This window comes from Zalophus californianus, chromosome 13 (genome assembly GCF_009762305.2).
Source record: "Zalophus californianus isolate mZalCal1 chromosome 13, mZalCal1.pri.v2, whole genome shotgun sequence".
Classification (NCBI taxonomy): domain Eukaryota; kingdom Metazoa; phylum Chordata; class Mammalia; order Carnivora; family Otariidae; genus Zalophus; species Zalophus californianus.
In genome coordinates this window covers 11,058,841-11,084,727 of record NC_045607.1, presented here as the reverse complement: position 1 = coordinate 11,084,727, position 25,887 = coordinate 11,058,841, and the positions used below count along the sequence as shown (strand labels likewise).

Sequence of the window (25,887 nt, the reverse complement as noted above, 5' to 3'; positions counted from 1 at the left end):
GCGTCATATTTTGAATTTATACAGCTGTATCTCCAAAGCCACAGGTAGAATTTTGAGGAAACTCAAACCAAGGAAACACTAGCACAAAGTAGCTTCTCCCACATATTCCAGGATAAAACACATATGATGCAGTTAACCTGCTTATTTACAAGTTTTAAAGACTGAAACAAGAGAAACAGTATCCTAAATCACTAGGCTATTACGAAGACAGGATGCTAATCTAAATATAAGATACCGTTTCCACATAGGGGGCTTCACCTGTACTGGCAATGGCAAGCATATGAATGTTCATTACTATATCCTTTTACCTCTTTATGTCATAAATATATCAAAATAAGGCTGAAAAAGATCACAGCAGTTACAGAATATTAACAGTTGTTAATTCTGAATGATGAGAGTATTGGGTTATATTAGCTTTGAGTTTTCTCTTTGATTCTGAAACTACAATAAAAAAGTATTTCCAGATTGACTGAAAATGGTTTAGAAGAAAATGCTATACTTTCCAAATGTCTATAATTGAATTCTATTTTAAACCTGACAAGGCTCAGAAACTTTGAGTCACCTGATCAGATCTAACAGTTAATTTCAATCAAATAAATACCCTGAATTTGCCCAGTAGATTCCACTTCTCAAAATAACTCTCATTCGGGGCGCCTGGGTGGCTCCGTTGGTTAAGCGACTGCCTTCGGCTCAGGTCATGATCCTGGAGTCCCGGGATCGAGTCCCACATCGGGCTCCCTGCTCAGCGGGGAGTCTGCTTCTCCCTCTGATCCTCCTCCCTCTCATGCTCTCTGTCTCTCGTTCTTTCTCTCTCAAATAAATAAAATCTTAAAAAAAAAAAACTCTCATTCATCTCATTTCAACCTCATTATAATCCTATGAGGACAGGTGGATCAGTTATTATTATTCTCACCATACAGGTGAGGAACCTGAGGCAAAGAGATTCTATGTGACTTGGTGGTGGTCCCACAACTAGTAGAAACACAGCCAGAACCTGAATTCACCTTCCTGGAGCTCAAATTCTGTGCTTCATTGATTCTAAGATGAACTTTTGTCCCCGACATTCCCACATCTCTTACAATCTATTGCATCTTAATGCTAAATGGCAGCATTTTTTTTTCTTTCTTAGTAATACATATAATGGTGCATTTTACAAATAATGGCATCTTAGATTCAATAAAACATTTTAATATTCCCTCTACTTCCTTAGTAGAAAAAAATGTGTGTTTTGTCAATCAGGAATCTATTTCTCTTATGAAAGATTATCATTCCTTCACTGATGAGAAACTTAAGCTTTTGCTTTAAATAAGTACCTACAGTGAAAAGAGTTGGCTGCTCTAAAGTTCAAGGTATTTAAATATACCTTGTAAAATGTAATTTTAAAAATCAGACAGTAAAGCAGAGTATTTTACTTAATAGGCTAAATAAAACAAAGTAAACTGAAGTTTGAAGAGAGCCTTAAAATTTTTGTGTGTTTTCCCTGCAGGAGGATACAGAAAGGTCTACCAAGCTAGTATCTTTTGGCCACCAACATTGTTGAAAATGTCTTATGGAAACATCACTTTCATTCAAATGATCTCAAAGTAGAGTGTTTGATTAAAGAAAGGAATGTTCTAAGGCTATTTAAAGGGCATCAGGAAGACTCCTTCTAAAATCTAAACATAGCCTTCCTGGGGTGCCTGGGTGGTGCAGTCGGTTGAGTGTCCAACTCTTCAGCTCAGGTCGTGATTTCATGGGATCGAGCCCCAGGTTGGGCTCTGAGCTGAGCACAGAGTCTGCTTAGGACTCTCTCTCCCTCCCTCTGCCCCTCCCCCCCCACAACTTGCACTTGCTCGCTCTAAAATAAGCTAATCTTTAAAAGAAAAAAATTTTTCACACCTGGGTGGCTCAGTTGGTTAAGCATCTGCCTTCGGCTCAGGTCATGATCCCAGGATCCTGGGATCGAGTCCCACATCAGGCTCCTTGCTTAGCAGGGAGCCTGCTTCTCTCCCTCTGCCTACCATGCCCCTGGCTTGTGCACGCATGCAACGCGTGCTCTCTCGCGGGAGCTCTCTCTCTCTCTGACAAAATCTTTTAAAAAAAACTTTTTAAATAAACATACCTTTCTTAAGCCGATTTTGCAACTGGCTGAACTTCATCTCAAAATTTCATTTGGAAAATTGAAATAACAAACACATACATACGGAGATGTTAACGTAACAAATTTTTTAACATTAAAGCTCTGATACATTAACCTGTGCCATTAGGTTAAGGTATTTTGTACAGATCCGCTATGTCTCTAAATGAAGACTGGCCTAACATTGTCTATACTGTCTCTGCTGCTTCTCCGTATCTCTAACACACTTCAACCAGGCTTCTGAACCCACTACAGCACTGAAACAACTTGTCACGATTACCAAGGACCACATTGCTAAAATGTGCTAAAATGGCCAATTCTCAGGGCTTGTCTTATTTAACATCTTGGCAACATTTGACACAGTCGATAGATTTTTCTCTCCTTGAAACACTTTCTTCTCTTGCCTTCCAGGATATCACTCTCTGGTGGTTCTCTCCCTACCTTACTGGCTGCTCCTTCTCATGTAAGCTCTCCTACCCTTGAATTTAGTCCTGGACCTCTCCCTCTCTCCACTCATTACTTAGATGATCTCATTCAGCCTCATAGCTTTAATTACCATGCAAATGCTGACAAGCCCCAAAATCATGTCTCCAACCTGACTTCTTCCCTGACTCCAGACTCCCTTATCCAACTGCCTACTCAACATCCCTGCTTGGATATTCAAGAAGCATTTCTAATTTAACAAATGGTGCTTTTCTTCCTCAAACCTGAATCGCTTGAATTCCACCAATTATTCAGACAAAAAAAGACCTGATACCATCTTTGACCCCTCTTTTATATATCAGCCACAATCATTCACATGTCACAACCAGCAAATTCTGTTAATTTGATCATCAAAATATAACCAGAATCTGGGGGCGCCTGGGTGGCTCAGTCGTTAAGCGTCTGCCTTCGGCTCAGGTCATGATCCTAGGGTCCCGGGATCGAGCCCCACATTGGGCACCCTGCTCCACGGGAAGCCTGTTTCTCCCTCTCCCTCTGCCCCTGCTTGTGTTCCCTCTCTCACTGTCTCTATCTCTGTGTCAAATAAATAAAATCTTTAAATATATATATATAACCAGAATCTGAATGCTTCTCAGCATCCCCAACCTTACTATCTTTTATCCTTGCCAGATCACCATATCTCACCTCGATGACTGCAATACTCTCCTGACTGATCTTGCTGCTTCCTCTCTTGCCCTCCTTTGATCAGATTTCAACTTAGTGGTCAGTAATCCTTTTATTGCAAAGGCCAGTTTAGTTCAGTCCTCTGCCTAAAACCTCCCTAAAGTGTCCCCCGTCACTCAAAGTCTTAGTTCTAGAGATGGATAATGGGGATGGTTGCACAACAGTATGCACGTCTTTAATAACACTGAACTGTACACTACAAAAATGGTTAAGATGGTAAATTTCACATGTATTTCACAATTTAAAAAAAAAAAACTGAAGATGGGAGAAAAAAGTCCTTAAAGGGTCTACATAATCTGGCTTCTCCCTCTCTCTCCAACTTCATTTCATACCTTTTTCCCCTTGCTCACTGCACTCCAGGCACACTGTCCTTCCTTCAGCTCCTCAAACAGACCAAACTCATTTCTAAAAGCCCTTTGCACCGATCTTCATATAGGTGGCCCTTTTTGTCATTCAAAACTCAGCTTCTATTTCACCTCCTCAGAAAGGCCTTCCCCAATACACTCTCTACCATCTAATTCTAATTTTCCACAGCATATCTATCACAATCTTGGTCATTGTCAGTCTCCCTCCTATGAATGTAAACTGCAGGAGAAGGACTTTGTCGCTCATACCCACTAGTGTTGCCCAGGTACCTAAACAGTGCCTGGGAAATAGCCAGAATCAAATACTGAGTAGAGGAAATAAAGGAAGTACAGACCAGCCTTTCCCAGGGTCTGAAAGATTTCAATGATAGGAATGATTATACACTTCCGTGATTCTCAAACTTTAGCATGTGAAAAGAAATTTCCAGCCCTACTCCAGAGTTTGGAAGGAGTAGGGGGAGAGCCCAAGAATTAGCATTTCTAACAAGTAGCCAAACACTTGTTTACTAGCAGGTAATACTGAGGCTGCTGGACTAGTGATCACACTTTAAGAACAAACCACTGATCAAGTTAAATGGAATTCTTCTTCCAAAAACTTAGTACATAAAACAAAATAAACTTAAGGTATACCTTAGTAATCCATCAACAGTGCTTTTGCAATAGAACAGATTTCAAAGAAAAATAGCATTTGTAGAAGCATGGAAGCTTACTCCTATTGCTTTCCATAGTTACTGCTTCATTCTAATGAGTAATAATAAAACTACCTAAGTTTTTCACTCAGTTCAAATAGCTGCCAGAGTTCTATTACATGGAGCCAAAGATTATGAGTTTCTTTAAAAAAAAAAAAAAAGGCAAAAAGCTGACTAAAACACTAAGAACAAATTGGACTATAATTATAAGTTATAGTCATGCTTATCCATGATCACTTACATGTTGCCTTATGGAAGAAGTGGTGACTAATGTTGTGACAAGTTATATAACATACCAACAAATATACATAAGTTATTTTAAGGGCCAGTGAAGCCAATGCAGATGGAAGCATTTTCTATTTCTCTGCAAATCAAAAAATAAATTTAAAAGTGTCTCTTCTAAATGCAAATGGCCAAGAGACTCTTAATATTTTCATTAAGCCTATAAACAACTAAGACTAACAATTTCCAGAGTCTCTGAGACTACCTTGAGACTGCTTATTTCCTCCATAACTCCTCAAGATGCTCAATATTTTTAACTACTTGGCTAAAGGAACCGAAAAACCTATTTCTGTCCTATTAACACTCACTGCTAATTCAGTACACGTAATGATGCTGAGAATACCATATTGAGCCAATTTTCCAATATGGACCCAAGTTTTCCCAGAACACTTCATGATATAGCTTAACATATTACCATGGAAATGTCCCGGTTCTGCCATGATATCCCACTATTAATTGCCTTACATCTCTCTCAATGATCTGGAACCCTGCCTACCTGCCAAGCAACTTTTTTTTGCCACCCACCCTCACCTCCTGCAGTCCTGTACCCTAACATGCAGCTGTACAGAACTACTTGTAGCCTGCTCAACAAGCCATGCTCTGGTTCACACTAGGTGCACCGTTACCGTACCCCTTCTACTACTATTTCTGTGTGCCAGGCATGATGCTAAGCACTTTACATGCATTATCTGTTAATCTTCAACTACCCTACCTGTGTTTACCCCCATTTAAAGAGAAGCACACTGGGACACCTGGGTGGCTCAGTCAGTTAAACATCTGCCTTCGGCTCAGGTCATGATCCCAGGGTCCTGGGGGATCAACTCCCACATCAGGCTCCTTGCTCAGCAGGGAGCCTGCTTCTCCCTCTGCCTGCCACTCCCCCTGCTTGTGCTCTGACAAATAAAATCTTAAAAAAAAAAAAAGCTGTAACTTTAATTAAAATAAATTTAAAAAATTAAATTAAATTAAATTAAAAAAAAAGAGGATGACACTGAAACTCAGGATAAACTAGCCAAAGTCAAAGCAAAGGAGTAGCACAATCAACATGAATCATCCAAAAGCTCTAAACACGTTACCGTTTGACATTATTGACATTCAGATGCTCTTCTGCAAGGAACAGTCTTTCCAGTCTTTTTGCACTTGACAAATTCATTCATCAAGCCTCAGCTCAGGCACTTCCTCCTTTCTAGAAAGCCTTTCTCAACCCCCCCTACCCACAGCGCAGAGGGGGTTAAGTGCCCCTCCTCTATATTCCCAGGGCACCCTGTGATTCCCCCACTCTTGCTGTTCTTAACCACATTCAACGCTGATGCAATTACAATTACCCAAGGGGCTTTTAAAAGTCCTAATGCCCAGGCCACACCCCAGAACAATTAAAATCAGAATCTCCAGGCACCAGTATTTGTTTAAAGCTCCCCCAACTTATTCCAATGTGCAGCCAGTGGGGAACCACCCATGTACCTCTGATTAAATATCCACCTTCCCCTCTGGACTGGCAGCTTCTTGAGGGCACTGACAGTCTTCTTATAACCCTGGTCTGACACCTGGCATAGTAAGTGTTTGATGAATGAGTCTTCCTCCATCACCTGACATGTGATTTCCCACTCCTAGTAACTGCTTCTCTCTGACAAGAGGTAATTTACTGAATACACACTGCTTACACACGACTGTTACTCTTTAAAGATATTTTCCTTTGGAGTCAAAGGTATCAATAAGTCACACCTGCTGACAACAGCCTTGGCTCTTAAATACAGAAAAATGACATACAAACAGCTAAAATGTGTTTGAAAAAAGGGAGGTCTGTTCAGTTCTTGCTTCTGGGAGAATGAAGCCAGAAAGTAAGCCAAGAGAGCATTTCTATTCAATACCACTCTTCTGAACACAATTCTCAGTGATTCACTGGAAGGGCCATGCTCAGTGCTCAGGGCCATGTTCTCAAAATGATTAAGTACACTCAGCTTGAAGTCATGAAACAGACAAAGGCTTTGACAAGATTCAGGCAGCAGGAAAGCTTAATGGGTCTTTTTGTTGTTGTTTTAGAGTATCATGCTATTGATCACTCTGCTGGATCATCAGCTTTCAATTAGGATCTACTTTTCTTCAATTACAACATATTATGAGATTAGGAGAAAAATATAACACTAACTCCTCATAAAATGAATCTTCGCTGCATATGGTAACCATGCTATAATGCTAGGCCCTCATCCCTTTAAGTGTTATTTAGAACTACAAATTGAAACACACACAGTGTTAGGACCCCTTACTCATTTCACCATCATCAAATCTTCAAAGCAGCTAGTATCTATCAAGCAAAATAGCAACCTATTCTCTATAGACTAATGATCTGACTTCACCTCTGTTTTAGTTACAAACTTACATGCTAAGGGAGCTGAGGTCTATTTCAAACTTCATACCAGCTGAACTGTCTTAAAGTTGACAACATAGTCAAGAGAAACTGTATACACTTCAGAACATGCTAGCAAACATCACCTACTAAACATTGATTCCTTTAAGCCAGACAAACAAGCAAAAGGGTAGTGTTAATATTTCCAACAAGTCTCCATTTGTTTCAGTGAACTCTGAAATTAAAGCCGTTTTTCCAGGCTGAAAATGCTGTATCAAAGAGTGCTTTCTAACCCATAACAAGTTAACACCTCCATAGAAGAATGCAGTCATTGTTGAGACTTGTTAGAAAATGATTAACTTAGTTGTGTAATTATACAAACAAGTTGTTTCAAGATTTTACACTTAACTTTTCATTTCTAATAATGCTCTCAGGATCAGATTAATAAAGATACACAGATCCTGCTGTGCGAGGAGTTGCAAAGTTTCACCTTTCTATATATGCCTATGGAAATATTCTCGTGCCACCCTGCGCAAAGCAAGCTAATGGAAGAAATTTAGCTGAGTTCCAAGAAGAAAAACAGTGCCTGCACACCCCTCAGCAATGTGTAATTCTCCATACATTTTTTTTTTCGGCTCGGGTCATGATCCCAGGGTCCTGGGATCGAGTCCCGCATCGGGCTCCCTGCTCCTTGGGAGCCTGCTTCTCCCTCTGCCTCTCTCTCTCTGTCTCTCATGAATAAATAAATAGTTTTTTTTTTTAAGATGTATTTATTTTAGAGAGAGAGAATGTGTGCCTGTGAGAGCAGGGGGAGGGGCAGTGGGAGAGAGAGAGAGAGAATCTCAGACTCCCTGCTGAGCATAGAGCCTGACACAGGGCTCAATCATCCCAAGACCTTGAGATCATGACCTGAGCAAAATCAAGAGTCAGACACCAAACCAACTGAGCTTCCCAAAGACCCCAATACTCCATACTGTTTTAAGAAATTCTCCACCGTACTGAGCTGCAGTGTAAAATATAGATTCTTCAACCATATCAATAACATTTGCAAAGATCATATCTATTTCATTAATATTTTTATCCTTAAAAAATATTTAAAAGCCTTCCCTTCCCTAACTTTTCCTGTTCTTTCTGAACAATTTAGTCCTAAAGTTACTACATAGGCAAAGCAAGGTAGATGTTTATGTAGGCAATGGCCCAGTGTGGGGTGTCAAGCCTGAGCAGGGTGAGGAAAATGTCCCTCAAGGACCCTGACAAGGGATGTCAGAACATGAGCAAGGTAGGAGGATATCCATGCTAAGGGATGGCCTGGCAATACAATGCCAAATCCAAGTGGATAAGGAAGGCATTCACTTAGGCAGAGCAGCCTGGCATGGGGAGCCAGAACTTGAGTGGAGTAAGAAATGTGTTCAAACACAGGGATGGCCAGGCCCGAAACATAAGTGGAGTGAAGAATGTGCCCACATTCCTCAAAGGAAGGTACAAGGCTGTCAGAGCCCAAGACGGTGAGAAGCATGTCTAAGCACAAGGGCACCCAAGAGTGGGGTGAGGAAGCCTGGGTAGGTTTGAAGAGTTTGGCCATGTGGCTTTGGGGCAGGCTTGCTTAGCAAGATGGGGAGCCAGAGTCCAAGCAAGGTACCCATAGGGCAGTGGGGAGGGCAGGGACACATCAAACCACTGGAGTAGGTATGATGATCCTAGGAAAGCAAGGTGAAAGAGAACATCCATATCAGGTAGGGGTGAAGGGGCCCAAGACCAGTAAGGAAGGCCTTCGTTCTCACAAATGAAGTTAACAAGAAACTAGAATGAATTCTGTAGAGTTGGAATTGAATTGGAGGCATTTGTGTGAACTCAAGGTCTTCAATAAATATATAGATAAGGAAATAAAATGTAAATGTAACCTGACTTTTAAACATACACATATTTCCTGGCTCTGTCTACTGACAAGGCCTAGAAGCAGCAACACCCCAACAGCAATGAGTATGTCTAGTACCCAGAAGTTGGGTTCTAAATACAACTCTTCTCCAACAGGAACCAGAGCTCCTTGGGGAAACAGCTGATTCCAGGGCTGGGGCAGAGAAAGTACAAAATGAGCTGGAACATCTTATTGTGTCAGAAAGCAAAGAAGTGCTCAAAGAATGATTGGGAACTGTCAAAAGACCAGCTTGAAAAGGCTCCCACTGGCTAGATCTGGAGTAATTTAAGCATCAAATTCAATAATGACATTAACAGATTATTAACCCATCAAATAAAACAAGAAACCATGAGTCCACACTGATATAAATAAGTGAATTGAAAACTGAATGAGAAATGGACCATTTACAGCTTCAAAGTACCTTCCCACAAAATACTAATTGCAAGAGGGAAACGAGTGTAGAAGTTTAGCAAAAACTACCTTAATCAACTCATTAAAATGATCAACATAAGTAATGAGACAAACAGCTAGAATGCAATGGGAAAACAACATCATTTCCATGACATTCCTGTCAAAGATGCTTCACCAGAATCTAATCTTAAGAAACATCAGACAATCAAATTCAAATTGAGGGATCTTTTAAAAAATAATCTGGCCTGTAATCTTTAAAAGGGTCAGGTCACAGAAATCAAGAAAGACTAAGGAGCTCTTCCAGACTGAAGGAAACCAAAGAAACATGACAACTGCACACAATGTATGATTCTGAACTGGATCTTTTTGCTGTAATTAAAAAAGTTACTGGGACTACTGAAATTTGAATGAGGTCTAAGGATTCAATGTAGGAATGCATCAATGTTAATTTCCTGATTTTGATGTTTAGATTGTGGTTTTACAGGAGAATGTCCTTATTTGTAGGAAAACCCCACTGAAGTATTCAGGGGTGATGAGGCATCAGATCAGCACCTCACTTGAAACTGTTTGGTTTTTTTTAAGTTCTTTATATTATTCACAGTGCATTGGATAGAATAGGATATTATCTTAGTAATGGGGAATAATTAATCCTAGGCCGAGTACTGCTTCAGTCCCACCTAACAAATCTTAAAATCAAAACCCAGAGGATCAAACTCTTTCATACTCCTGAAATATATGAAACAATGGTTTTCAAGATATCAGGCAGCAAGGCACAGCAATACCTTGAGAGATGGAAAACAAGTAAGAGCCTTCGATTGCCTCAGATCGCTGCCATAAGTCCAAGAATACTCATAAGAATACAAAAATACCCCACACCCAACAAAATTAAATACACAGTGTCTGGCAGTCAATAAAAAGATTACCAGGCATGCAAAGAATTAGGAAAATACAACCCATAACAAGAAAAGCCAACCTAGAACTTACACAGATGTTAGAATTAGAAGACAGGACATTCAAACAGTTGCTCTAACTGCATTCCAAGTGTTCACAAAATTAAGAGACATGGGAGATTCAAAAAAGACCCAGAGATAAAAACGACAATGAAAAATCCACCAAATGGGATTAACTGCGGAGTAAACACTGAAGAAAAGATTAGTGAACTTGAAGACATTGTTTTAGAAATTATCCAAGATGAAACATACAAAGGGGAAAAATTCAAACAAACCCAAAGCATCACTGACCTATGGAACAACTTCACACAGCCTAAATATATCAGTAATTGGAATCCCCAAAGGGGGGAGAAGGCAGAAAGACAAAATCAAGATCAAAAACTTTCTAAATTTGATGAAAACAATAAATGCACAAATCCAGAAATCTCAACAAACTTCAAGGAAAGGAACAGGAAGAAATCTAAGGCACACCATAATCAAATTGCTCAAAATCAGTATTAAGGAGAATATCTTAAAAGCAGAACAAAAAAGACATGTTAGGATTCACGGAACAAAGATTAGAATGACAGATTTCTTGTCAGAAACTACGCAAATGAGTGAACAGTACAACAGCATCTTTTAAGTACTGAAACTGACAACCTTGAATTCTACTCCCAGAGGCTATTTCAAAAGTGAAGACAAAATAAAGATTTTTTCAGACACTACAAATGCTGAAAGAGTTCATCACCAGCAGACCTGCACTACAAGAAATGTTAGAAGTCCTTCAGGCAGAAAGAAATGATGCTAGATGGAAATATGGACCTCTACCAAGAAATAAAGAGCATCAGAAATGGTAACTACATGAACTATTAGTCAAATGATCATCTCAATAGATGCAGATGGTTTCACCAGAGAATTCTACTAAACATTTAAAGAATTAACACCAATTCTACCTTTTGCCTTGTTGCATCTAAGAGGGAAAGAGCAGTTCTCCTGGAGCCATCTGCGGAAATCTGGCCAGTTCTTGTTGCATCTGCTCAAATCCTCATGGTCTGATCTGGATATACAGCCTCGGTATGTGCCACCAGTGTTTCCGTCAGAACTCAAAGGATAGAGGCTTCATTAAGTTGGATTAAATTAACTTTCTTGAATGGGTCATCCAAGAGACCTACCTACTGAAGATAGCCAAGATACCTACCCTAATGCTAACTCACTGTACATAAAAATATTTCAATAAAAAAAGAATACCAATTCTATACAATATCTTCCAGAAAACAGAAGAGGATGAAACACTTCAACTCATTTTACAAGGCCAAGTATTACTCTAATACCAAAACCAGACAAAGACAGTACCAAAAATATAAATTCTACACACACACACACACACACACACACAACTAGATCAATATCCTTTTAACCACAAAAATCGTTACCAAAATATTAGTAAACAGAATTCAACAAGATATACCATGACCAAGTGGAATTTATTCCAGGGATGAAAGGCTGGCTTAATACTGAAAAAAAATCAATATAGTCTATACCATCTTAATAGGCTAAAGAAGAAAAATCAAAATTATAATATCAATTGATGCAGAAGAAGCATTTCATAAAATTCAACACACATTCAGGATAAAAATTCAGAAAACTAGGGATAGAGGGGATCTTCCTCAAGCTAATAAAGGATGTCTATGAAAAACTTAGAGTTAATATTCTTACTGGTGGAAGACTGAATACCTTCCCTCTAGGATTAGAAATAAAGCAAGGATGTCCACCCTCACCACTTCACCATTACACTAAACAGTTAAGCCAGGGCAGTAAGGCAAGAAAAATAAAAGGCATATCAACTGAAAAGGAAGAAATCAATTTTTTCCTATTTGCGGACAACATGACCATCTATGCAGAAAAGAATTTGGAATTGATATTGAGATAATTTCATTCTCTTCTATCTATAATTCTTCCATTTTCATCTAATCTCCTTCATGGACTTTTTCCACACACTCCTCTTACACTGTTCAAAATCGAAACCATAGATTTGGATAGCTAAGGATATGAGACTTCAAAAGCACAAACCAGGGGCGCCTGGCTGGCTCAGCTGGAAAAGCATGTGACACTTGAACTCACGGTTGTGAGTTTGAGCCCATGTGGGATGTAAAGATTACTAAAAATAATTTTTTTAAAGATTTTATTTATGTATTTGACAGAGAGAGACACAGCGAGAGAGGGAACACAGGCAGGGGGAGTGGGAGAGGGAGAAGCAGGCTTCCCGCGGAGCAGGGAGCCCGATGCGGGGCTCGACCCCAGGACGCTGGGATTATGACCTGAGCCGAAGGCAGACGCTTAACTACTGAGCCACCCAGGCGCCCCAAAATAATAAACTTTTAAAAAGCACAAACCATAATGTGAAAAACTGATGAGTTTAATTACATCAAAATTAAGAATATCTGTTCAAAAAAGGAAATTTTTACTTAAAATGGAAATACTCTGTCCATTTACACGTGTGAGAGAGAGACCTATGGGAAAATACGCAACATTCAATTTTAACAGCAATTCATGGAACACCAAAGTTCTATGGGAACATGGCTTGAGAACTGCTATAATTCATCCATCACTAAGAAGCAAAATACAGGAATATTCCCTTAGAACATAAAGGGACCAGGATTAAAAACAAGTTGAGTCAGATTCTCTCTGCTAAGAATCCAGAACTGACTCAGAGCTGGCATCAGTTATGCGACTTGTTATAGAACTTAGGTCCATGCACTGTGTCAACAAAATCACCTAAGGAACCTTTCTGAAAACAAAGATTCCCAGGTCCCAGAGGTTCTGGCTCAGAGGGTCTAGAGTGGGGTCCCCAAAAAAATTTTTTAAGTTCCCCAGGTGATTCTGGTGCATAGCCAGCCAGGTTTAGGGACCCACTTAAAAGTCTTAAAACTGAAAGAACGAGGGAGACAGAAAATCCAATGCAAGAGTCTGTGTGGTCCCTGACTAGAAGAGCCTAAAGGTTGTGGGAGTGCTTTGAGGGCCTAATTATGGTACTTTATTAGCTCCCGAGTGAGTGTTCGGAAGTGTGCAGGCTCTGTGTGACCAGTCATGGACACCGTTCAAATGTCTGCCATTTCCTTAATATAAAGAGCATTAACAGAGAGGAAAACAACTTTAATTTTCCTAATGATTTTCAGCTATGGTGGGTCTGCTTACTCACCCAGGTAAATAATACCCATTTTTAATTTAGAACATCTTTTTTTTTTCATAGTTTACCTATTCTCTAGATTTACAGATAGATGGTAATTAATCAGACATTAAAACTTATCAATATAAGGAAAGGCATCTTGGAATACCTAATCAGCCCAAGTCCAGGCCCTTACTCTCCGAAAACTCCAAGACCAACCGGAGCAACAAAAAACAATGCATAGACTCATCAAGTAATGCTTCAGAGCAAAGTCAACATTAAAGCCAAGAATACATACTGCAAAACAGCAAGACGTTTATGAAGCAGGAGTCCTAGAATGGTGAAAACTATCTGCTTGCCCTGGTTCTGGCAATGAACGAGCTAGGCAGCTTGGAGCAAGCAATGAGCACGTGGGGTCTGGCTGTAGCACAGCTTTAAAGACCTTCCACTGTAGGATCCAATTTCCCCATCTATGAACAGATCACTAAGAAAGATCTCTTCCAGTTCTGACATCTTGTAGCTCTAGGATTCTAAATCAAGAAGCTTTGCAAAATCTTTTTTTTTTTTTGCAAAATACAAAGTTATATTTTAGTTGTTAATATGAAGGCTCATGATTTTTATATCAAAATATTGATTTAGGGGTGCCTGGTTGGCTCAGCTGGTTGAGACTCTCTGACTCTTGGTTTCAGCTCAGGTCCTGATCTCATGGGTCATGGGTCACAGGATTGAGCCCCACATCAGCTCCTACCTCAGCAGGGAGTCTGCTTGAAGGATTCTCTTCCTCTGCCCCTCCCCCTACAAGCACACACTCTAAATTTAACCTTTAAAAATACATATACACATTGACTTAGATTAATACAAATGCTAATTTCCCAACTTCTAAATGTTCTTTGTCCTGAATATCAATTCGACAAATACTTTTTTTTTTTAAAGATTTCTATTTATTATTTGAGAGCGAGAGAGAGCACATGAGAGGGGGGAGGGCCAGAGGGAGAAGCAGGGAGCCTGATGCGGGACTTGATCCGGGGACTCCTGGATCATGACCTGAGCCGAAGGCAGACGCTTAACCAACTGAGCCACCCAGGCGCCCTCAACAAATACTTAAAAAAAAAAAAAAAGGGAATGTCTTTCACTTAAGATTTATTTATTTATTTTAAGGTGGGAGGGGTAGAAGGAGAGGGAGAGATGCAGACTCCCTGCTGAGCAGGGAGGCTGATGTGGGGTTGGATCTTACAACACTGAGATCATGACCTGATCGGAAATCAAGAGTTGGATGCTTAACTGACTGAGCCACCCAGGCACCCTAACATTCACTTTTCTAGGGCAGTTTTCAGCATAGAGCAGAGGTGTATCAGAGGCCTTACGGGAAAGGGAAGAGAAATGAAAGAGACCCATCACATAGATCTACTTCTGTTTTTTTTTTTTTTTAAAGATTTATTTGAGAGAGATAGCCTGCATGCATGTGAGCAGCGGGAGGAGCAGAGGAAGAGAAGCAAACTCCCCGCCCAGCAGGGAGCCCCACACTGGGCTTGATCCAGTAAACCTGAGAGCATGACCTGAGCCAAAACCAAGACTCAGACTCTCAACCTACTGAGCCACCCAGGCACCCCTACTTTTACTGTTTTGTTTTTGTTTAAGATTTTATTTATTTGACAGAGAGAGACACAGCGAGAGAGGGAACACAAGCAGGGGGAGTGCGAAAGGGAGAAGTAGGCTTCCGCGGAGGAGGGAGCCCAATGCAGGGCTGGATCCCAGGACCCTGGGATCATGACCTGAGCCGAAGGCGGACACTTAACAACTGAGCCACCCAGGCGCCCCTACTTTTATGTCTAAATTTTAAATAAGGCTCCTCTGACGCAGGGTTCCACACCTTTAAGGGGGGGGGGCTCAAAAAGCATATACGCAAATAAAACAAACATATAAGATAGGTATGTTTATTATCCAGTTCACCAGTGAAGAAACTAAGGTACAGACAGTTCAACTACTTGTGTGAGCTCACACATTTAGGAAATGAAGCTGGGACCAGAACCCAGGCATCTTGGTTCTGAAGTCCATGCTCCTAACTACTATGCTAAGCTCTACATGATACAACACAGTTTAGAAAATAGACAAAAAATATAACATGTATCTCCAAGACTCCCAAATGCATTCAGAAATAAAGATACTAATTAGCATGGCAAGCAAGTTTGTTTGCAATTGAGCCTCAGCTAGACCCTTCAGCTTCTGCCACCACCAGCTACCAACACATAACACATACCTCCCACATTATAATCACACTGACCTTCTCATCAAGCCTCAATCATCTGTGCCTTGTATGTATACTTACCATTTATTGAGCTAATTCAGAGGGTATGGGAACTATGCTGAGCATGTTATATACCACACCTCATTTTATCCACATGACAATCCTGTGAGGTAAGGGAGTGTTTGCAGATCTTACTAGTCTTGTAGAACTTAAATAGCTTGCCCCAAGAACAAAGATCTAGTAAGCAGCAGTGTATGAACTCAAACCCAGGTCTGTTGTGACTTCAAAAGGTTATATTCTTGACCACAATTTCCTTCCTAAAATGTGCTCTATCACCAAACATCATATGCATTCAAGATGCATCTACAACAGTCCTTGGCAAATAGTAGGCACTGGAGATATTTGCTGAATCAATGAATAAATGAACAAATGCCCCCTCCTCTCTAGAGGCCTCTCTGATTCCCTTACAAAATTCAGTTGCTCTCTCTACATTGTCACAAGACTTGTTTCAAAGCTCTCCTATAAGGCTTCCCAGGAGGTATTCCATGCTTTCTACTTATATGTACGTATTACTCATTAGACTGGAACCTTGTTTCACTTTATCTTTGTATTCTCAGCCTCTAACAAAAGGCCTGGCTTTTAACAAGCACTCAGTAAGTTTGTTAATTGAATGAATTTCCCTGAGGAGAAGTGAGATGAATAAGAGACTCATGATTCATATTAAAACTTCTTTTTCCTCAAGAAATAAACAACATTCAAAGCTGTGATATACTCAAATGTGTGCTCTATAAATATTTTTAGGTTTCAACTATCATCAGAGGCATCTAAATTTAACTCATTCAACACATATTTATGAGTAATCTAAATACATACATATAAAGGCTTACAACCTAGTCAAGGAGATAAAACATAATAAAATGTAAAGGTAAACAGTCAAACATGAGCTGCCATGAGGAAATACAAGACTAGGTGCCGCATAATTGGTCAAACAAAATGCTGTGGGCTTGCAAGTTGAAGACCTCATCCTGGCCAAAGGCCATGGGTCTAATTACCTGATGGACAGTCTACAATGAGGCTCTCCACAGTCAACAGCAAAATGAGGGGAAGAACAAGGGACAGTGCAATGTGTTTTCCATATAAAAGTATTTAATTCAATTTTTAAAACCGTCCTTAATCTAACATGTTCTTCCTGCTCTTTGCTGTAAAAAGGTAGTTTCTTCTCAAAAATAATGATGATGGGAGATAATCATTTCTTTGTGGTTCCACAAAACTTGTTTTTAAAATTTTATTGGTGTAAACATTCCAAACATTTGGGAACTACTGAGCTAGGGTACTCTGATGCTTCTCTTGAAGAGGAAGAACTTGAAGTAAACATTGCAGAATGAACAGGATTTGGCTAGGTGGGAGAACAGGAGATTTTAAGCAGGGGAAACGGCCTGATAAAAATACAGAGGTGTTCACACCAGTCAGAATGGCTAAAATTAACCGATCAGGAAACGACAGATGTTGGCGAGGATGCAGAGAAAGGGGAACCCTCCTACACTGTTGGTAGGAATGCAAGCTGGCGCAGACACTCTGGAAAACAGTATGGAGGGTCCCCAAAAAGTTGAAAATAGAGCTACCATACAACCCAGCAATTGCACTACTGGGTATCTACCCCAAAGATACAAATGTGATCCAAAGGGGTACATGCACCCCAATGTTTATAGCAGCAATGTCCACAACAGCCAAACTATGGAAAGAGCCAAGATATCCATCGACAGATGAATGGATAAAGAAGATGAAGTATATATACACAATGGAATATTATGCAGCCATAAAAAAAAAAAAAAAACACGAAATCTTGCCATTTGCAACGACGTGGATGGAACTACAGGGTATTATGCTAAGCGAAATAAGTCAATCAAAGAAAGACATGTATCATATGGTCTCACTGATATGAGGAAGTCTTAATCTCAGGAAACAAACTGAGGGTTGCTGGAGTGGTGAGGGGTAGGAGAGATGGGGTGGCTGGGTGATGGACATTGGGGAAGGTGTGGGCTATGGTTGAGCGCTGTGAATTGTGTAGGACTGTTGAATCACAGACCTGTACCTCTGAAACAAATAATACATTATATGTTTCAAAAAAAAAAAAAGAAGATAGTAGGAAGGGAAAAATGAAGGGGGGGAATCATAGGGGGAGATGAACCATGAGAGACTATGGACTCTGAGAAACAAACTGAGGGTTCTAGAGGGGAGGGGGGTGGGGGGTGGGGGAAAAATACAGAGGTGTAAGTGTTCATGTAAAGTCTGAAGAATAGTAACTAAATCAGGTTGAAACTTGGAAAAACTGCAGCTGTGAATTCCAATTCTGGCAATATGACAAGCTAAGTATACTTCTGATCCCCTACTGAAAACAATTATAAATGTTTTTATCTTCTCAAATAAATACACTGACGAGCTTGGAAGGAAATAAGGAAGATTCAAATGAAGAACTGAATGAAGCTAGGAACCCAACAAGGTAAAAAGCAAAACACAAAAACTAGCTTTCCCCTTGAAGGCATTTACATTGCCCAATGCAAGATTCATTCTCCCAATTAAATGGAGCTCAAGGAATACAAGGCAAAAGTAACATCCAGCCTGAGATAGAAAGTATAATATACGCTCCTCCCTCATAATTTAAACTGGGACTACAAATGTGATCAAGACAGAAACCCATCCACACACATACACATCTCAGAACTATAATGAAAATAATTACTTTCAAAATTTGGCAATATTCCTGCAAGTTCAACCACAGCTGGCCCTCACAAGGGATTGCTACTGAATGGTCAAAAACCTCAGCCCAGGAATGCAAGTTGAAGTGGTCACAAACTGAAAGTGGCCACAGAACACTAACAAAAAATATGTATATCTTCTCTAGAAAAATTCACTTCAACCTTGGCCTACACACACACACACACACACACACACACACACACACACACACACACACACACACACGGTTCCAAGAAATAGTTCGTGGGCAAAAATTAGAACCCTCCAGGAAACAAAACCCATAAATAAGGACCCAGAAATAGAAGATGGCAGAATCAGACTTTTGAAGAATTCAGATACTGGAATTATGAGAGACAGGACATGGAATGTTCAATAAACTTAAAAGAAATAAAAGGATTAAAAATGAGTAAAGAGTAAAACTATGACATGATCAAGCAAAATTGAAAAAGAACAAAGTATTTCTCAAAATAAGAAAAAAAATAACTCCATGATTGGCTAAGAGCAGAAAGGTCACAACCAACTGAATTAGAGATAAAACCAAAGCGAATTAGTGAACTTACAGAAATTACACAGAACAGTGTTTAGAGACAGAAATTATAAAAAAGTAAAAGACAAAAATAGACCCAGAAATTCTAAGACTAATCAATATACCAGAAGAGGTAAAGAGAATGGGGCACAACCCAAGCTGGTTTTAAGGCTCTATTTACCTTTTTGGATTCCCATCTTCACTTAGTCCTTGGTATGAAAAGAGCTGAAAATTTTCCAAAACTGACAACAGATACATATTCACACATTCAAGGAGTCCAATGAATGCAGAGCAGGATAAATAAAAAGAAATCCGGAAGTTCTGGTTCCAAGTAAAATATAGTAGGCATACTCCACCTTGTCTCTCACAGCTATAAAATACATCTATACAACCAGGGTAGAATTCATGGAGCACCTATGTGAGGAATCAAAAAAGGTAAACAATAGTAGATAGATTGGGGTAGAAGACGAGAATTCAAAATTTCACCAAATCAGTGATACACCATACATTTACCATTTTCTTTCCTCTGGTATCACTCAGCATGGACATAAAGCAGCACAAAAACTGGAAGTCAACAACAGCATAGACAGAGTTCCAGGAAAAGCACTCTAGTTCAGGCTCAAGGAATGGGAAAGCAGGAGGATCTACAGATACCTAAAGCAGTAAGTGAAAAACCTTCCTTTCCAACCAGTAGGGTAACCCTAAGAGAATGGGGCAAATTCCAATTACTTACTTTTCCTCTGTGTCCTCCCACTGCTAGGTCTGGACTACAGATGTAGTCGTGGGAAGTACACAGCAGAACGGGATAAGTAAAGCCCCAGTTTTCTGGCCAGAACAGGGAGCCCCAGGGGACTGGAGAGATAACAGAAGGAGGGAAGCTCAGGAAAATGACCCCATAAAGTTGGTTTCAAAGACCAAGGCCCATCTCTATCAGCAAAGCATGTGGGTGCCATGTGCTCCACATTCTTACTAACACTTCATAATGTAAGTCTCTTTAATTTTAGCCATTCTACTGATATGTCAGGGCTTTCTCAAGGTAGTTTTAATTTGCATTTTGCCAATGACTAGTGATGCTAAGCATCTTTTCATAAGCTTATTTGCCATCTGTATATCTTCTTTGATAAAGTATTCAAATCTTTTGCCCATTTTTCCTTATTAGATTGTCTTACTGAGTTGTAAGAGTTTATAAATTGAGTTTTCAGAATGCAGTAACTTGTCAGGTGCCTAGAGTGTCTTTGGATGAGCAAAAGATTTTCATTTTGATAAAGTCTAATGTATCCATCACTCTTGTATAGTTTCACTTTTTTGTCCTACTTAGGAAGGTAAATTTGACAGCTTTTCATAATACTGAAGGGACAGGTAATATGGGAGATATTGAAGAGAACACCTACAGTGCTGCCTTGCATGAATGAATTAATGCATATTATACTGAGACCATTTTCTCAAAGGACATGCACAACTCACTGTTAAACCAAATCGTCTTCTCTGGATTCCCATTTCTACTGAATCCCCACAGCATTCTACACTGCTTACCTAGGTCTCTTCTTTCCCTCTAAGTTCAAATCTTGAATTGTGCTTTGCTATATCCAGCCTGCAAACAACTCTCATAGCTTCATCTTCTTCATCCATGCCAATGATTTCCAAATCTCTATGCTCTCTTCCTAGTAGTGGCATCCAATATTTACTGATGGCCTCACTATGTGACAGGCATTAAGCCTACCTTCTAACTACCTGTTGCATTCTTCTCCTTGGCCCTATCATTAGTTTCAGTCAACCAAAGTCATTCTTCTTGACCTCCCTACCAGTTCTCCCTCCTGACTCATCAGTTTTTGTCCATGAGGTTTTGATGCTCCCAAATTGAAAGCCTTGATATCATCACCTTTTACTTTAGTTCCTCTTCTCTCCCCCATGAATATTAATTTAATATTAATTTAATAGTTCTCCAGCTATGCTACTTAAAATACTGCAGGTTTAGGAACTAGACTGAAGTGCCAAAAATGGCCACTTCCCAATTTGCATGAAAAAATAATGTAATCTAAGTTTTCCTACCTTAAGTTTTTCTTAAACCTTTCTCACTTTTATTCCATCTATTCTAAAATATAATATAAAATAGTATCTGATTTAGGGAGGGAAATGTAGCTTGACATTTAATATATAAATATTTCAGAGTATTCCACACAATATCATGACTTTTAGGTACTTTATCACCTGAACATGCTTTAGCACCACTGAGCTAATAATGTGCAACTCATATTCCTACTAAACTGTTCTTTCCTATGCAATATGAAACTTTTCCAATGAGGAAGTCAGACCAAGGTGGGAAAGGTGACACCAATTTGCCAGAGGAAAAAATCAAGAAGTAGGCCATCAGAACACTCTATAAATTTCTTCCTTTTTAATTCCAGGCTGTGACTGCCCATCCTCTGGCACCAAAGAGAATAAGTAGAAACAACTTTCAGTGATGGGTATAAAAATAAAAGACTTTATATTGTAGTCACCACAAGTGAGGCACATCCAGGCTGCATCCTCCAGTTAAACCAGCACATTCTGGACTTTCTCTGATTATCAGTATTTACTCCGGGAATAAAACATAAAAACATTAGCCTCAGAAAAATAAATATATGTATTTATAATCCCAAAGGGGATCTGCCAAAGCCACATGATTTGGGGATCATCAGTTATTTGGAACAATCACAAATAGTGGAGTTAAATATATGAAGACAACTTACTGATTATACTCTTTTAAGATGAAACCCAATCAACACCAAACTTCTACACTGTATTAAACATCCATTTAATTATTCATTATGTATTAGCTGAGTACCTACTATGTGCCTCATACTGTGCAAGTCACTCAAGGTTTAATAGTGAACAAGGCTTTTACAGTAAGTTTGTAGACCACGGGAAGAACAAGAACAGTGAACTGACCTGATCAGATCTGCCCTTTGGAAGACTCACTCTGGATACTGTAGAGATGGGACTGGAGAGAAGCAAGAGTGGTAAAGAACCCAGTAGGGAGGAATTACAGCCATTATGCTCAGAGCATGGTGGCCCGGACCAAGAGGACAGCAGTGGAGAAGGAGGTACATACATGAATCAACAGGACTTGATGTTTGGATTTAGGAGGTGAGAGGTCTCCAACATCTTTCCTTCCTGCCCTCCATCTGCCTACTTAGGGTTCATGAAATGTCTTTAGTTCTCTCTACTCACCACTCTGTAATTGACTCCCAAACTCTCTTTAGCTCCCACCTCTCCAATGACCTTCAAGTCCAAAATTTCAACTGTCACTGGAGAGCTCCCCATGGATAGTAAACTCACACTCAATAGAACCCAAATCAAACCAATGAAAAATCATACCCAGAAAAAAATTTTTTTTTTTTTTTAGCTCTTCCACCTTTTTCTCTGTCACTCAGGCTACACAGAGTCATCATCTGGTTGTGAAGACTTTCTAATCTTCTGATACCTACTTCTTAACAACTCTCACTGATAGCTGGACTCTTAAAAGACATTGTGATGCAAACCAAAAGGAAATATCCAAATATCAATCCTCATTACCTCTCTTCTATTACAATAGGTCCATTGGTCTACCCACCTTCAGTCATTGCGCCCTTAAATCCTGGTTACACTCACGGATCATACACACACACACTTTTAATAGGTAGGGAGAGCCACTTAATCTCTTGAATTACTTTTTTTTTAAATTACTTTTAAAATGAGTTATATTGGTTATAATAATTATACACAAAAAGTACAGTGAGAACAGAAACAAGAACAACTCTAATGGAGTATACTCGGAATTTTAGTTTCTTCTATAGGTTATTAGTTCAGAATCAGAGAGTATCAGGCAGTGAGGGAATAAATTTTTACCTCAGTAGCACAAATGCCTGCTAGTGACTAGGAATTCAACTGGAACAGTGAATATGAACCAGTTCTTCAGATACAAGTTCTGAGAAGGGGACCTGACAGCCACCTACAGCACAAAGAACAGTGCCCACGGTAACCCATTCACCCCGCTTATGGCAAACAAATCTAGATAGAGCTCACCTTGCTCAAGGGCATACAGAAAATAAAAGACCTTTTAAAAATACTGCAAATGGAGGAAAGGGAACATCATCTCTTAGAAGAATATATCTCTGAAAATGATTAAGAAATATGTTTCAGGAAACTGGTATCCTTAAATAGAACAGAAAAAAAAAACATGACTTTTACAAAACAGGAACAGAAAGCTACAAGAGGATAAGAAAGACAAGAAATAAGAGCCTTAAAAAAAAAAAAAAAAAAGGATGGAAGAAAAAATAACTCCAAGGAGAATAAAAATACATGGCATTAGACACATTACCTATGGTATTGTTGCCAAAATGTTTAAACATGAACTTTAGCATGAGGAAACAATTAGACAAATTCTAAATGTGGGACATTCTATAAAACAACTGGTCTAGATGCTTTAAAAAGTCAGTATCAGGGGCGCCTGGGTGGCTCAGTCGTTAAGCGTCTGCCTTCGGCTCAGGTCATGATCCCAGGGTCCTGGGATCGAGCCCCGCATCGGGCTCCCTGCTCAGTGGGAAGCCTGTTTCTCCCTCTCCCACTCCCCCTGCTTGTGTTCCCTCTCTCACTGTGTTTCTGTCAAATAAATAAAATCTTTAAAAATAAAATAAATAAATAAAAAGTCAGTATCAGAGCCAAAATGCGGGGGGGGGGGGGGGGGGGGGGCAGAAGAACTGTTCCAGATAAAAGAGAACAAGAGACATGACAACTAAATGCAACATATGATCCCTAATTGGACCCAGGCTCAAAAACAAACAGCTATAAGGGACGTTACTGGAACAACTGGGAAAATTTAAATATGGATTGTTTATTAGATAATGTTGTATGAATGTGAAATTTCTTGATGGTGATAAAAGTATCATCATATATATAGAATATGGTTGTTCTTAGGAGATATGCACTAAAACACTAACAGATAAAAACATCATGATGGCCTTAATTTGACATGGGATTATTCAGCCAAAATAAGTAAAATAAATATGTGAATATAATGGGGTGAGGATGTAGGGAGGGGTTACCTACCCCTCATATTATAGGGAGACACAGACAAGCATTTCCCTATTCCCATTGCTTATGAGTAAAACAATTTTCCTAAATTCAATGTTCATCCAAAAAGCTGCAATCACTGATAACTTTTTATACTAAAAATCACACCACTTCTGTATTTTTTTTAAATACAATCCTCCTTCCTTTTTATGAGGCCAGCATGACCTTAACACCAAAATCTGACAAGAACATTACAAGAAAGGAGAATTACAGCCAAAATCTTCTATGAATATAGATGTGACCATAAAATAAGTATCAGGAAACTGAATTCAGCAATATGTATAAAAAGGATAATATACCATGACCAAATGGGTTTATCCCAGGATGCAAAGTTAGTTTAACATTTGAAAATAAATGTCACTTACATTAACAAATGGGAAAAATCATATGATCATCTCAATAGATGTAGAAAAGGCATTTGATAAAATTCAACCTCCATTCATGACTAAAGCTGGCAACCCATAAATGCCAATTGATGCAGACCAAAAAAACCTCCAACAAAAGTCAGCCAAAGGGCCAGAAAAGGGACAGCCTGACAAGTCAAAAACTTAGGGGGAAAAAAAACCACCAAAAGTCAGCCAAACACCACAGAAAAACCTGTGCGGTCTCACATCCACTCAAGCCAGCAAAGGACAAGCAGGGAAGAAACCAAATTTCTACCTTGGCCAGGCTGTAATGAAAGAAAGTCAAGTAGAGGGCTGGGACTTTCATCATCCCCAGCAGTAAGGAGGACCCCCTCGATGTGGTTTCAGTGGAGAATGTGGAGAACCCGGACTTCCACTCTCCTGTGGCAGTAACTGAAGCCATGGTGAGAGCAGCAAAAAAGGTACTGCTCTAGGGGCATCTGGGTGGCTCAGTCAGTTAGGCAGCTGAGTCTTGATTTCAACTCAGGTCATGATCTCAAGGTCCTGGATCAAGCCCCACATTGTGCTCTGTGCTCAGCAGGGAGTCTGCTTGAAGATTCCCTCTCTCCCTCTCCCTCTGCCCCTCCCCTCCACTTACGTGTGTGCACGCATGCACTCTAAAATAAATAAATTAAAAAAAAAAAAAAGGCACGACTCTACCCAGCCAGAAAGGTATCAGTGGAGGCCTCTTCAGAGAATCAGAACTCCCACCCACCACCTAGTAAAAGAGAATTTCCCACCCTGGTATTAAGGAAGCCTGAACAGGGAACCTACACATATACCCCAATTGGCAGTTAAGAGGGCAAAGTATTCCCTTCCTCTTCTGAAGCAGTGTCAGAGGAAGCCAGCTAAAGACAGTAAGAAACTTTCTTCAAAGTTCTGGGGGCAATTTTTTTTAGCCTAGAACTCTAGCACCATACAAATTATCAATCAGGTGTGTGAAAGTAGACATTTTTCAGACATGCAAAAAACTCAAATGCACCCTTTCTGCAAGTCCACTGCTGTGGTTGTCTCCTCTAAGAACCAACCTGAATATGTACTCTGGCAAATGAAACAAAATAACACATGGGCCAGGAAATAATGAAATAGGAGCATGGTGAAGGGACATTCCAGGATTACAACACTGTAGCTAACTTTGCACAGATCAGAACAGAAAGGTAGGAAGAGGCCCTCAAGAAGAAAAAAAGCCTTAAGACTGCAAGTATGAGTTTAAGTTTGGAAAAAAATTAAAGATATGATAAAGTGAACAATCCAAGAGGGGAATACGGATTAGAAATTCAGGGAGAAGGGGAAAATGAGACTATTTTTAAAAATCAAAATCCAGACATAGCTCTTTCTTTTCCAGTCTCAAGCACTTTCTGAACTGCAGGCAGCAATGCAGACAAGGCCAAGTCCAAGAACCACACCACACATAATCAGTTCCAGAATGGCATAGAATGGTATCAGTAAGCCCTAATCATAAAGATAGGTTAAGGAGGTA

At 39.7% G+C, this 25,887-nt stretch overlaps 1 protein-coding gene across 11 annotated transcripts in view; it reads right to left on the bottom strand.

Moving 5' to 3' along the window:
- DENND1A (DENN domain containing 1A) overlaps window positions 1-25,887 on the bottom strand; it is a 503,929-nt gene that overhangs the window by 464,427 nt on the left and 13,615 nt on the right. For 2 of the 11 annotated variants that reach the window (XM_027614749.2, XM_027614756.2), the window contains exon 1: window positions 19,094-19,240. The exons of 4 other annotated variants lie outside the window; for them this stretch is intronic. In XM_027614749.2, the coding sequence (XP_027470550.2) occupies window positions 19,094-19,170 (77 nt within the window). In that variant the 5' untranslated portion in view covers window positions 19,171-19,240. Of the gene's footprint in view, window positions 1-19,093; window positions 19,245-25,887 lie in introns of those variants that run through there. 5 more of the 11 variants (XM_027614751.2, XM_027614754.2, XM_027614753.2 and 2 more) reach the window with 5 other exon arrangements.